The sequence below is a fragment of the Brachyistius frenatus genome, unplaced genomic scaffold, assembly GCF_029030835.1.
Source record: "Brachyistius frenatus isolate BFR_SWC_R1_liver_20210118 unplaced genomic scaffold, ASM2903083v1 Contig_31, whole genome shotgun sequence".
Taxonomy (NCBI): domain Eukaryota; kingdom Metazoa; phylum Chordata; class Actinopteri; family Embiotocidae; genus Brachyistius; species Brachyistius frenatus.
This window is the reverse complement of record NW_027210630.1, coordinates 381,691-393,558: the sequence shown is the minus strand read 5'-3', so window position 1 is coordinate 393,558 and position 11,868 is coordinate 381,691. Positions and strand designations below refer to the sequence as shown.

At 41.8% G+C, this 11,868-nt stretch overlaps 1 protein-coding gene across 1 annotated transcript; it reads right to left on the bottom strand.

Annotated features, from left to right (window-relative positions):
* Positions 1-8,123: 8,123 nt before the first annotated feature.
* aplnra (apelin receptor a) lies at positions 8,124-10,008 on the bottom strand. The gene has a single exon (XM_069699696.1). The coding sequence runs from the start codon at positions 9,872-9,874 to the stop codon at positions 8,789-8,791; it is 1,086 nt and encodes a 361-aa protein (XP_069555797.1). The 5' UTR covers positions 9,875-10,008; the 3' UTR covers positions 8,124-8,788.
* Between the last annotated feature and the right edge of the window lie 1,860 nt (positions 10,009-11,868).

The following is an 11,868-nucleotide window of genomic DNA, read 5'->3' as shown; positions in this document are numbered from 1 at the left end:
TAATACTGTAACACTAATTATTGTAGAAATAAAATGTCTGAAAATTTTAGTCAACATTGATAAAATAATAAAGCATCTGGTGAGAGTTTGAAAATAATTTTCCCATCCACCTCAATTCAGTCAATACATTTTGTGGCATTACTTTGTGAAAAGTTGGGAGGAGGTAGGGGTCAATATTTGTCAGGGTTAGGGTATACGCTGTATTTAATCACTGAAGCTAAAGACTTTTATCTATTAAAAAATTAAAAAAAAAAAGAAATCAGAATGACAAGGCATTTTTTTGATAGTAAAAAAGTATCCAAGTTTAGTGCCCAGTCCTATATGTGCAGCTAATTAATAAAATTAATGTTGGTTTACTTCAATGTACTAACTTTAGTTTTTGGGTCTTGCTATTCACTGCTGCACCTTCTGGTGGTGGGCCTAAATACAGCAGGAAGGTTAGCTTTTATTATCATCTGAAGGTGAACACAACACTTCTATGGCTTTGCTTTGAATGGTTACATTCAATTATAAGGAAAATACAATTTTTTGACTTTTACATTCATATATTACATGTTAATTGTTTGTAACTTGAGTGGTGCCCTGTAGGCCATTCAAGTAGGAGGATCTCATTACGCTGCTCACGTGCCTATAAAGAGAAATAGAAATAGCAATTGTTCCTCCTGTTCATAGGGCCCTTTTAAAATCCATTTTAATGTCAGTGAGGAAGGACAAAATACAGAGTCCTCACATATTTGACACAAGGAACAATCACAGAGACCCTTTTCATGTATATTTCTGTAAGACTGTGTTTTCAAACAGGTTCGACAATCATGTTAACCTACTATTTAATCGTCCTCAAATAAAAACTTTCCTGAATGAAAGCTTTTGCTCTGTAGACTGTGGAACAGGACCCTCGAGAAACAAATCAGTTTTTGTGGTAGTGGTACAGTTTGACCAACAGATGGCAGGAGTTCATATGGGCTCAAAAGAGTCCTCATCCACATGAATACAACCTCTGTGTCACCTCAGCAGACAGAAAGAAGCAGTTCTACATCTGAAGCACTGTTGTAACTGCAGTGGAACAACCTGAACTCAACATTTTAAATGCATGCACACACGAACATTTCCAGTATAGCTCACCATATGTTGATCTGTTGCTCATCTGACCCTGATTGAAAAATGTTTTTGACAAAATCGTAAAAAAAAAAGTAATTCGTGATGTGACAGTGCAGAATATTTACTCATGACATCAGAGGTCTGAAGTTAGTTATCCTCCCTGCCTTTGTACATGCTACAGTCTGCTGCTGCTCCCCAGTGGCCAAACAGGTGAGAGCTGCTGTGTACTGATCATCTCCCAGAAGAAAAGATGTGTAACTATGAATGTAAACACAGTGATGAAAGGAATTAGTGTAAAATGTACACAACCTTTGTCGCTTTTTTCAATACACTGACAAACACAACAGCACAAACTAAATATTCAGATGTTTTGATATCTGTCCATTTCTTCCCTCCAAAAAAGTTATATAATGCCTTTTTTTTTTTTTCTGATGGCGGTCATAAAGGCCTCAAAGGGTTAAAACTGACCTTCTATATTTATCTGCAAATGCTCCCTGTTTATGGGTTCCTCCCTTTGGTTTAGGTGTAACTTGTACCTCTGATGTTTTATTTTTTCTGTTTGCGGAGACCTGAGCACCTGAGTGCTTCCAGCAGCTGAACTGGCACCGGGACCAGCCAAGTGACAGGAGATGTGTTTAAGCCCTGAAGCAGGCACAGGAGCCGCGCGCCTCAGAGCAGGCCTCCCACAATGGACTGGATAGAGAAGGATGTGAAGAGGATCTTTGTGTCTATAAGGGACGATGGCGCTCCAAGCGACCATATCCGGAGGGGGCGAGGGCCCAGCACATTCAGGCCTGGCCAAGCCACGCTGTCCTCGGAAGCAACATCTCTCGCCTAATGATGTCCACCAGCAGCAGGGCTCATCACTATGCAGTATGCAACAGGACCCTGGTCTTTCATACCAATATTCATCATAGATAGATAGATAGATAGATAGATAGATAGATAGATAGATAGATAGATAGATAGATAGATAGATAGATAGATAGATAGATAGATAGATAGATAGATAGATAGATAGATAGATAGATAGATAGATAGATAGATAGATAGATAGATAGATAGATAGATAGATAGATAGATAGATAGATAGATAGATAGATAGATAGATAGATAGATAGATAGATAGATAGATAGATAGATAGATAGATAGATAGATAGATAGATAGATAGATAGATAGATAGATAGATAGATAGATAGATAGATAGATAGATAGATAGATAGATAGATAGATAGATAGATAGATAGATAGATAGATAGATAGATAGATAGATAGATAGATAGATAGATAGATAGATAGATAGATAGATAGATAGATAGATAGATAGATAGATAGATAGATAGATAGATAGATAGATAGATACTGTAGATAGACAGATAGACAGACAGATCTTTCACACAGAGGAGATCTATTTGAAAGCCTTGATATCCTAATCACCCCTTGAAACGTGCCAAAAGATAACAGCATTACCATAAAAACACTGATCTCATGTAAGCAAGCGTTGTGTTTCCCTGGGCCGTTGTTCTCAAGGCCTGGACAAATACAGCGAGGGGCCACCTCCAGGTCAAACTAGACAGATTACTGTGACAAGCTTATTTCCATAGTGATCCCCGAGCAGACATGGTAACAATTTACAGTCATCATATGGGGGGGAAAGGGGTGGGAAAGAGGGTGACTTGCAGAGTTGGTGTGTATTGCGGGTACTCGAGTGGACCCTGGTGTGAGGCACGATTAGACATGTTTTACTCCATTATTAGTGAGACCTTATTGATAAGATTTGTGGTGACTTTTCCCCATGTTGGCGGATCACAATCAGTCATTCAGCATCAGCACGCATTCAAACTAAAGGAAAAAGGGATATAGAGATAAATGCGGCAGTGAATGCAGAATAAACAAGAGCTTTAGTTTTGTTTTCTTTACATCCAGAAGCACAAACATGAAAAAGATCACACGATAAAATCTGTGACACGTGTTTATACATTTACTCAATTCTGATTTTGAGAGAGTAATATTTATTTTGTTTATCACCATCTCTGGGATAGTGAGCCTCACAGTGGTGGCATGTTTAGACTTGTAGCTCTGTAACAAGCTATTTGTCTCAAAGCTGGAAGCTTATTACAATAAACAAGATGGGTTTTTATTAGAAAGGTTCTCACACTTCGGGAGGACAGGGGAGGTGTTACATAAGTAAGATAAAAATGCTGTGAACAAATGCTGAAACATAGCATCAGTGGGAGGGAACGTAAGGCTCAGTTTTGTAGAAGGGAAACTGCTACTTTCCAGTTTTCTGTGTCAGGTTGGACCGACTTGTTTTGGTGGATCAGAGGCTCTGCTGTCTAGACTGGTGCCGGGCTCATACTCCGACTCAGACACTTTATGTTATTAACAGTACAGTGTAAGCCCTAATCCTGCCGACATTTTCTCATCACAAAGCTGTCAATCCCTCCCAGAGCATAAAAACAAGGTTCCTCACACATAATCCCACCTGTTCACCTCAGTTTTTTTTCTCAGTTTAAGAATATTGATATCCAAGCTGCTGATGTGGAACTAATAATGTGTGTAAAATACAAAAGAGATTTTAAGTTACTAGACTGATGCAGCTTATTATCTACCTACAGTAGCTATGAAGCGATTGTATAAATTCAGGTAAATTGGGTAAATTGGGAATTAACTCAAACACTGACAGACCTGAAAATACACATCAGCAGCACGTGTTTAAGAAACATCTGTATACTTCTGTTCTTGCTACCTAATTTATCAAGTTTACTCATGCAACTTTTGATTTTAGGTTTTATTTTGATAACAATAGAGATTTTGGACCAAAAATATTCATTAGTGAGCTACTACTTTTGCTATAGCTAAGCTAACTGCTGCTGGCTCCAGCTTCCTTTTTGAACTCGCAAATTGACAGAAAGGGGAAAGAATAATATCCAATAATGTCAAACAATGTGTTTAGCATAAATAAAGTTAGAGTTAGATTTAAAAATGAATACCAGTGACCAAAGCTGTCACATCAAGCTTGAGTCACCCTCTCGCTTAACTCCTGTTCACCATTTTAGTTTCAAATCCTCAAAAGTTAATCCTTATGAACAAAATTTTCAGCAAAGTCAAAATTTAGGGAGAAAAAAAAAGTTTAAGTTAAAAAGTTGAATACTCAAACATTCAGCAGCCTGCGGACTGTGTGGGAGTGGTTTGATTAGAGCTGATTGACAGTGCTGGCAACATAAAACATAATAACGTGCAAACTCAACTGTTATCTTGATTCAAATGTTGCCAGACTCTGATTGATGCATGGAAGTATGGGAAAATCCCCCTCTCAGTCAGTATACCTCAAACCAGAGGGAAAAGCACAGAGCGAAAAAAAAAAAAAAAGACAATTTCTGGAGTGAAATGACCTGAACTGTTCATACTGACAGAAAATGTTGGTTTTCGTAAAAAAAAAAAAAAAAAAAAAAAAAAAAAAAGTTTTTTTTAAAGAAACAGCAGTTAATTCCCAAAAAGGGGAGAGCAGCGGACAAAAAACATACACACACTCCTGCTAATCTACACAACCACCCACACCCACACACAGGAACAAATGCAGCCCACAGTATCCCCCCACCCTCCACCAAGTTCTCCTTCCTTATTTTCTTCCTTTGTGCTCCCGATTCAAAGCTATGACAGACAGTCAGGCAAGAAGAGGGATGCTCAAATGTCCTTTTGATCTGTCAGAAGAAGGTTTTGGGTGGATGACAAATGATGCTCTCACCTCCTTCCTCTCCCCTCCCCTCCACCCTCCTCCACCTCATCTCTCACAATTAAGTGTACTGTACAGAGAGATAGCTGTGTACTTTGTGCTATGTTTCCCTGAGCTAATGCTGATAGATTGTGGAGAGATTTGTGTGTGTGTGTGTGTGTGTGTGTGTGTGTGTGTGTGTGTGTGTGTGTGTGTGTGTGTGTGTGTGTGTGTGTGTGTGTGTATTGTCTGGCAACAGGTGGACGAATGCTACAGAGAAAGCAGCGTTGACAGCCTGTGGAATGTGTCAGGTCTCTGTTTACATGTGCATATGAACACACACAACCCCCCCCCCCACACACACACACACACACACACACACTCCACAGAGTGCATTTGTTGCTGCTTGGGTGGGTTTGGAACAGCAGGGAGATCTAAGGAAAGGAGAGCAGTTGTGTTTTGGTTCAGATGTCCCATTTGGGTGTGGCAGCTCACACTGACGACAGCACTGTGGAGCAGGCACCTGTGTGGGCCGCTTTAATGTGTTTCACTTCGACCTTGGAGATAATAACACTGGTGGTGTTAGCAGAGTTTAAAGGAGAACTGTGGTGACATTTTATATTTTTCTTCTTGGTAACAATAAGATTTAAACAAACAATGAAATGATCCATACTGACATGTATTGTCTGTGTACACGTCATCCAGCTTAATCCTCTGTGCCAAGAGCACATCAGTGAACCACTGATGCACTTGTGATAAAAATGGGAACTGGAGTTCATTTTAATTCAGTCCCACATACACTGTCCTGCTGCTAATAAATCTAGCTGAAAATAGTTCCTAGCAAATACAGTATTTACTGACTTTTGAGGAACATTTTTAAGAGCTACAGTTCCCATCTTAGGGAAACTACAACCAATCTATATATTTGTTACCTGTTTTTAAAGATGGAGCCTATAAATTAAAAAAAAAATGGGTTTGGGATTGAAAGCCACAGAGTAGGGAAGTAGGAAATTCATGCACATGTCATTCAATGTGCCTAAAATATAGAAAATGTAATCGTTTAAGGTGGAAGTGTGGAACAGTTCAGCTGGTCGTGCTGGAAGGTTAATTTCTTTTTAAGTTTTAATATCACTACACAAGTAGTGCAAGACAATAAAAGAAGTCTCTAATTTGAGGAATAAGGAATAAAGCTCATGCACCTCATTTATATGATCAAATTAGCTGCTCATTGAAAAGCATGTCGTGTTTTTGAACTGGAAGGCTGACATGAGGTAGCAGCTATTGTTCAGATGAAGCAAAGCTAGTACATTAATGGGAAACTTCATGCTCCACTGTCCTAACCACTAAAACAAAACAAAAAACATTTTAAGGGGAGGGAGAATTTACTGTACTGGTTGAACTCATACGCACACACAAACAGGTCACACAAGGCCACACATGAGCACGGACTACATTTATATGCATTCAGAGGCCTATGCAACTGTTGTTTTTGTGTCGGCCGTGTCCCCCGTGCAGCCCCGCTGCTTTGCTCAGCTGGTATTCTGGGAGAGTTCTCCCAACGTGGACTTGTGGGCTAACAGCATCAGACAAGCTGTCAGGCCAGTTCATCTCAATAACAACAACACGTCTGTCCACTCCAGCATGCATGATTGACCCTGTTTTCACTGTCTTATTGTTATAGCTGCTGTTTAATGTAAAGACAGAAGTATTGAATTCTCCAATCATTCGCCTATGATGTAAATGGTGCCTGTGTTTGATGGGTTTGATTCCCTTTGCGTCTGATTTATTAAACACATTTAACTTTACACATAAATCGCCACTTGTAAATCCTTCTAAATGGCACCTGACTGAACTGAAATGAAGAATAATTGCTTGTCCAAGCACTCCAGTTTAATTTTGTGCATGTGATGAACAAGTTGAAGTCTTTACATCCATCACAACGATCCTGTGATCTACTGCGAGTTCAAGTCAGCTCCATTTTTGCCAGGATCGGACAATAAGTAACATATGATCTCTCACACACAAACACACGATGAATCATTCACGTTTTCACACATGTTGTTACTTTAAGACAGTGCTGCAAGAAGATCTCGTGAAGCTGTAACCCCCCCTCCCCAACACCCTCACCCCCGTCACAATTTCTTTTTTTTTTCCTCTGCAAGAAAAAAATCTTGCCACTCAGTGTGTTGGAGCATCTGCAGTCTGACACCCCCACCCCCCTTCTCCCAAATCTCGCCCGGCACCCCAACAACTGCTCTAACTGCAATCTCTTGTCAGCGGGGACAAATATTGACTTGTTTGGTGGCCCAACTTCTGCCAGGATCAGAGCCCCTACTTCCCCCCTGCCACCGCCATTTCTAAACGGTGATTATGTCTAACAGAGCTCATTACTGTCAAATCAAAGGATCCCTAAGAAGAGTCACTCATTAGTAATGAGCCTATTATTCTGTGAACATGTGGGGTTTGGTTGGCGTTAGATAGTCCTGACTGGACAGTCTTTTTGTGACAGTAAATAACATTGTTTAATGCATATTTGAGGTACTTGGAAATCTATTTATATGCTTATTATTTAACAGAAAACACATGATTCAGAATACTTCGATGGTGCCTCCTTCTGATTTTTATAAATAAATACAGGCTTTCAGATTCAATAACCTTTGACTGCAACCTGTAAGTCTTTATCATCAAGTAGTTAAAGTATCACGGCTGATGGGAATCACAATTGAGAATACACAGTCTGAGGATGGCCGGTACTTTGCATAATCCTGTTACAGTCTGGATACTGGCTGTGAATCAATAAGAGATTAGAGATCTACCAGTCTCAGGTGTAAACCGAATGCAAAGGTATTCACAACAAAGCGTCCACCCTTTGGAGAAATTTAGCACTGACATAACAGGACGGTGTAACGAAACTGACGTAAAACTGCAGGTTAGATATTTACATTTGGTATTAGATTGTCCTCAACTTTCTCCACCTTTAAAATGATACTGTAAAAACTAACTACACACACACACACACACACACACACACACACACACACACACACACACACACACACACACACACACACACACACACACACACACACACACACACACACACACACACACACACACACACACACATACTCAGAGAGATCTGGTTCATAGCACACATCTTTAATACAGTAGTTAGTTACAGTAATGTCAAAAAAATAAAACATTTACATCAGTTTGGAACATTTATAAGGTTCCTTTTTCCCCTTTAGTGCCGCAACTACACTGCGAGACCCCTCCATCCCATCCCATCCCACCCCACCCCGCCCCGCCGCTGTTCCTCAACAACATTTGTCAACTGCCATCTGCCTGTCTGCCCCGTCTCCTCTCCACAAACTATATAATTAAGCGCAACACCTTTTCTGCTCTTACACCTCCCTCTTGCAGCCCCGACTTCTACCCTCACAAACATCAGGCTTTTAAGAGGACACTGCTGTTTGATATCCCTGCTCACACATTATTATTTATTTTACAAGTGCTTCTAAAACAAAACAACAACAGATCTGAACAAAAATGGTATGAAAATACTGTACATGTTTCATCCAGTGTAAACAGATTTCTGTTCAAATCAATTCACAATTCATAATTCTGCCCTCTTTCGTGGTAGAAATGAGAAGGTTTAGAAGAGCAGGACAAAACAAAACAAAAAAATATAGACTTTTTCTCTGAGAATTTGAGGAACAAAGCAGCTCAGGAGCTCAGCCAGCTGGCTCCAGCTTCCCAAGTCCACACAACATGGAGAGCATTGACGTCTCTCGCTGCAGAATAGGAGGAACATCTAATGGATTTCATGACTGTAGGCAGTGACATTTCAAAGTCCATCGTATCATCTTACCAGCTTTAAACAATGGACACATAAAGTCTGTATTTTTACAAGTGTTCCAGTAGTTGGAGCTGGGACCGTCCCGCAGCCCTGCTTCACTTCTCCTCTTACTCTCTAAACCTTGGTGGCCAGAGACTGAACCTCTGACTTCTGAGTCTGGGCGCTGAGCGTAGACGACATGGAGCTCATCTGGCCATGCATAGCCTTCTTCAGGTTGAGCAGGCACAGACACTGAGAACGAAAACGCAGGTCAAAGAAGGCGTACAGGAACGGGTTGAGGCAGCTGTTGACATAGGCCAAGCAAGTGGCGTAAGGGTGAGCCAGCAGCAGGAAACGCAGGAAGCCGCAGGAGCTGGGAGCCAGGTTCAGGTAGGAGAGGGCATCCATGCTCTTCAGCACGTGGAAGGGAGTCCAGCAGATGGCAAACACCACCACCAGTGTGGTGATGATCTTCAGCAGACGCTTTTTCTTCTGGTCCTCCTTGCGCAGGTTGTTGAAGTGGCGTGTGACGGTGCAGCCGATGAAGCAGTAGAAGATGGTCATGGCCAGGAAAGGTAGGAGAAAACCCAAGGCGGAGGAGGACAAGCTGAGTCCTGCGATCCAGAGGTACTCGTGCCTCTGGTTCATGGTCACCAGGCTGAAGTCCATGGCGCATGTGGTCCGGTTGCTGTTCAGGTCATTCACAGTGGTGCGGAAGAGCAGCGTCGGCACAGCCAGGAGGCCAGATAGGAACCAAATAGCACCCAGGGATGCCAGCATGGTGCCCCGCGAGCGCAGCCGGCTGCTGGACAGAGAGTGCACGATGGCCAGGTAGCGATCAAAGCTCAGGCAGGTGAGGCAGAAAACACTGGCATACATGTTGACCAGAACTACATAGCTGCTGATCTTGCACAGAGCCACACCAAACGGCCAGTGGTAGCCGAGCGCAGTGTACACGGCCCACAGAGGTAAGGTTACAACAAAGGTGAGGTCAGCCAGGGCCAGGTTTCCTATGTAGACATCTGCAGCCCGACGTTTAGATTTGGACCTCCACACGGTGAAGATGACCACGCCGTTACCTGACAGGCCCAGGATGAAGATGAGCATGTAGAGGACCGGGATCAGGGAGTAAGAGGGCTCCCACTCTGAGAAGTCACAGGCAGTCTCATTGTCTTCATAATAATCATAGTTATCAACATATTCCCCAGATGTGGTCTCCATGCTGCAGTGGTAAAAAAAATATTATTATTATTTTTTTTAAAGCAATCCTTAATTTTCAGGATAAAAACAGTCCTGTACAGTTCCAGACGGAGAATCAAAGCAAAACTCAGAGAATCACAGGAGCTGCTGGGGGAGAGGACAGATTGTGTGAGAGTGAGTGACTGTTGGCGCTGTCTGCCTTTTTAAACTCGGCCCTCCACACCCCTGGTTCCCTCCCAGGACGACCCCCCACCCTCCTCCTCCGACCCGGGAAAACATCACTCAGCTCCCCCTCCTCCTCCTCCTCCTCTCCCCCTCCTCCTCTCTCTCACCTCTTCTGGCGCAGCCCATCCCTCTGCCCCGAGGACGAGGAGCCCCGAGGACGAGGAGCCCCGATCTTCCCCTCGCAGATGTACACAGGCCAAAAAACAAAACAATTCTACATTTGTAAAATGAGCACACAAAAAAACGTGTAGGAGAAGACTTGAATTGATTACAAATTAAGAATTGGTCCACATGAGATCCCACAATGAGAGTTAAACATGTAAAAAGTTTTTGGCTACTACTACTACTACAGTAATAATCATTATCATACTAATAATAACGTCATCAAACTACATATAATTAGCCTTACTATTCGTTACCGGTGTGAATAAATGATGTCACGTAAACGGATCTGTCCCCTCTGCCTGCACTTCACTTTTCCCCCTCCCAACTTTATCTTTAAAAACGCCCCTCTTAGTATCGCTTTACTGACATTTATATTTCAGAAAAAGCTGACTGGTCTTGTGCGGAACATTTCTGGACGTTTTGGCTCCTCTTGTTTTACATCACAATCATTCCAGTTAAAAGCCTGTTAAAAGTGAGAGTCGCGCAGTTTTTGTCTTTTCTTGTCCAAATTTTGTTTTTAAAGTTGAAACTTTAATTTCATGAGAAATCTTCGGAGTTTAATTGAGCGTCCTAGAACCGGGAGCTCATAATTAGATCGACAGCGAACTGCAAACTGTTTGAAGATTAGATTAAATGTCAGTGGGCAGCTCGCAGGGTGTGTGAATCCAACTATCAAATCTGAGGATTAATTTCCATGAGAAAGGGACAAGCAAACACACCGGTTTGAAACAAAAACAAAAGGAAACTTCGCATTGACACCACCTTGATTCTCAGTGGATCTGTTCCTCACCACACGCCAAATTCACTTCACTACGTATTGCATGGTTGGAGTTGATGCGGTGCAGTTTACAGGGCAGCAAACGAGCATTTATTTGCACCAACGAAAGTCTGAAAAGAACTGCGGTTTATGGGTTTAACTGACTACACATGGTAATAGATTTGTTGCTTCTTACTCGGCTGTTCGACAATTAAGTAAAACACTATAAGACATTTAAAAACCTCATTAAATCCTATTTTACAGCAGGATTTTACGGATTTAATCTTACAAACATGCTGCTGGTCATACTGCAATCAGACTCCTCGCCGGCCCAAAGGAATCACTCTCAGCGAAACAAAGTGTGGACAAGTCTGAGCAGTGCTGCACATTATTTACAGCAGGTTTGCTTTGGATAATCTGTCCAAAACAGGCCTCCTAGTGGCGATAACAGGGAGCTGGTACATAAATCCTCAGTGCACTATTACACTGTAAATGCACCGGCTTTGAGAAATGTCTTTGATGAAAAGAAGGGCTTTCTGGACCACGGCTTATCACCCTGCAGTGAGTGACTGGTGATTATTTTACTGTACATGGAGCGGTGAGAGCCGGCTGAGGGGAGTCGAACATGGCAGACACTTCATCCTTCTTTCAGCAGTGAGAAGTTGGGACCCGGTTTATTATGTGTGCAGGCTCAATTTCTGTAATGCATTTCAGGTGAGAAACACTTAGCTCTGCTTACGAATACAATTTATAGTTGTTGAGTATGAGTGTGAAAGTGGTGTACAAATTACATCTTTTTCCTTAGATTAAAAAAAAAAGAAAAGCTCCATATTCTGCTCTTAGTGGATCCTCAGCCATCGAAAACCAC

Coding starts and splice junctions, on each gene's coding strand:
- aplnra (XM_069699696.1), bottom strand. CDS start 9,874: ATGGAGACCACATCTGGGGAATATGTTGATAACTATGATTATTATGAA.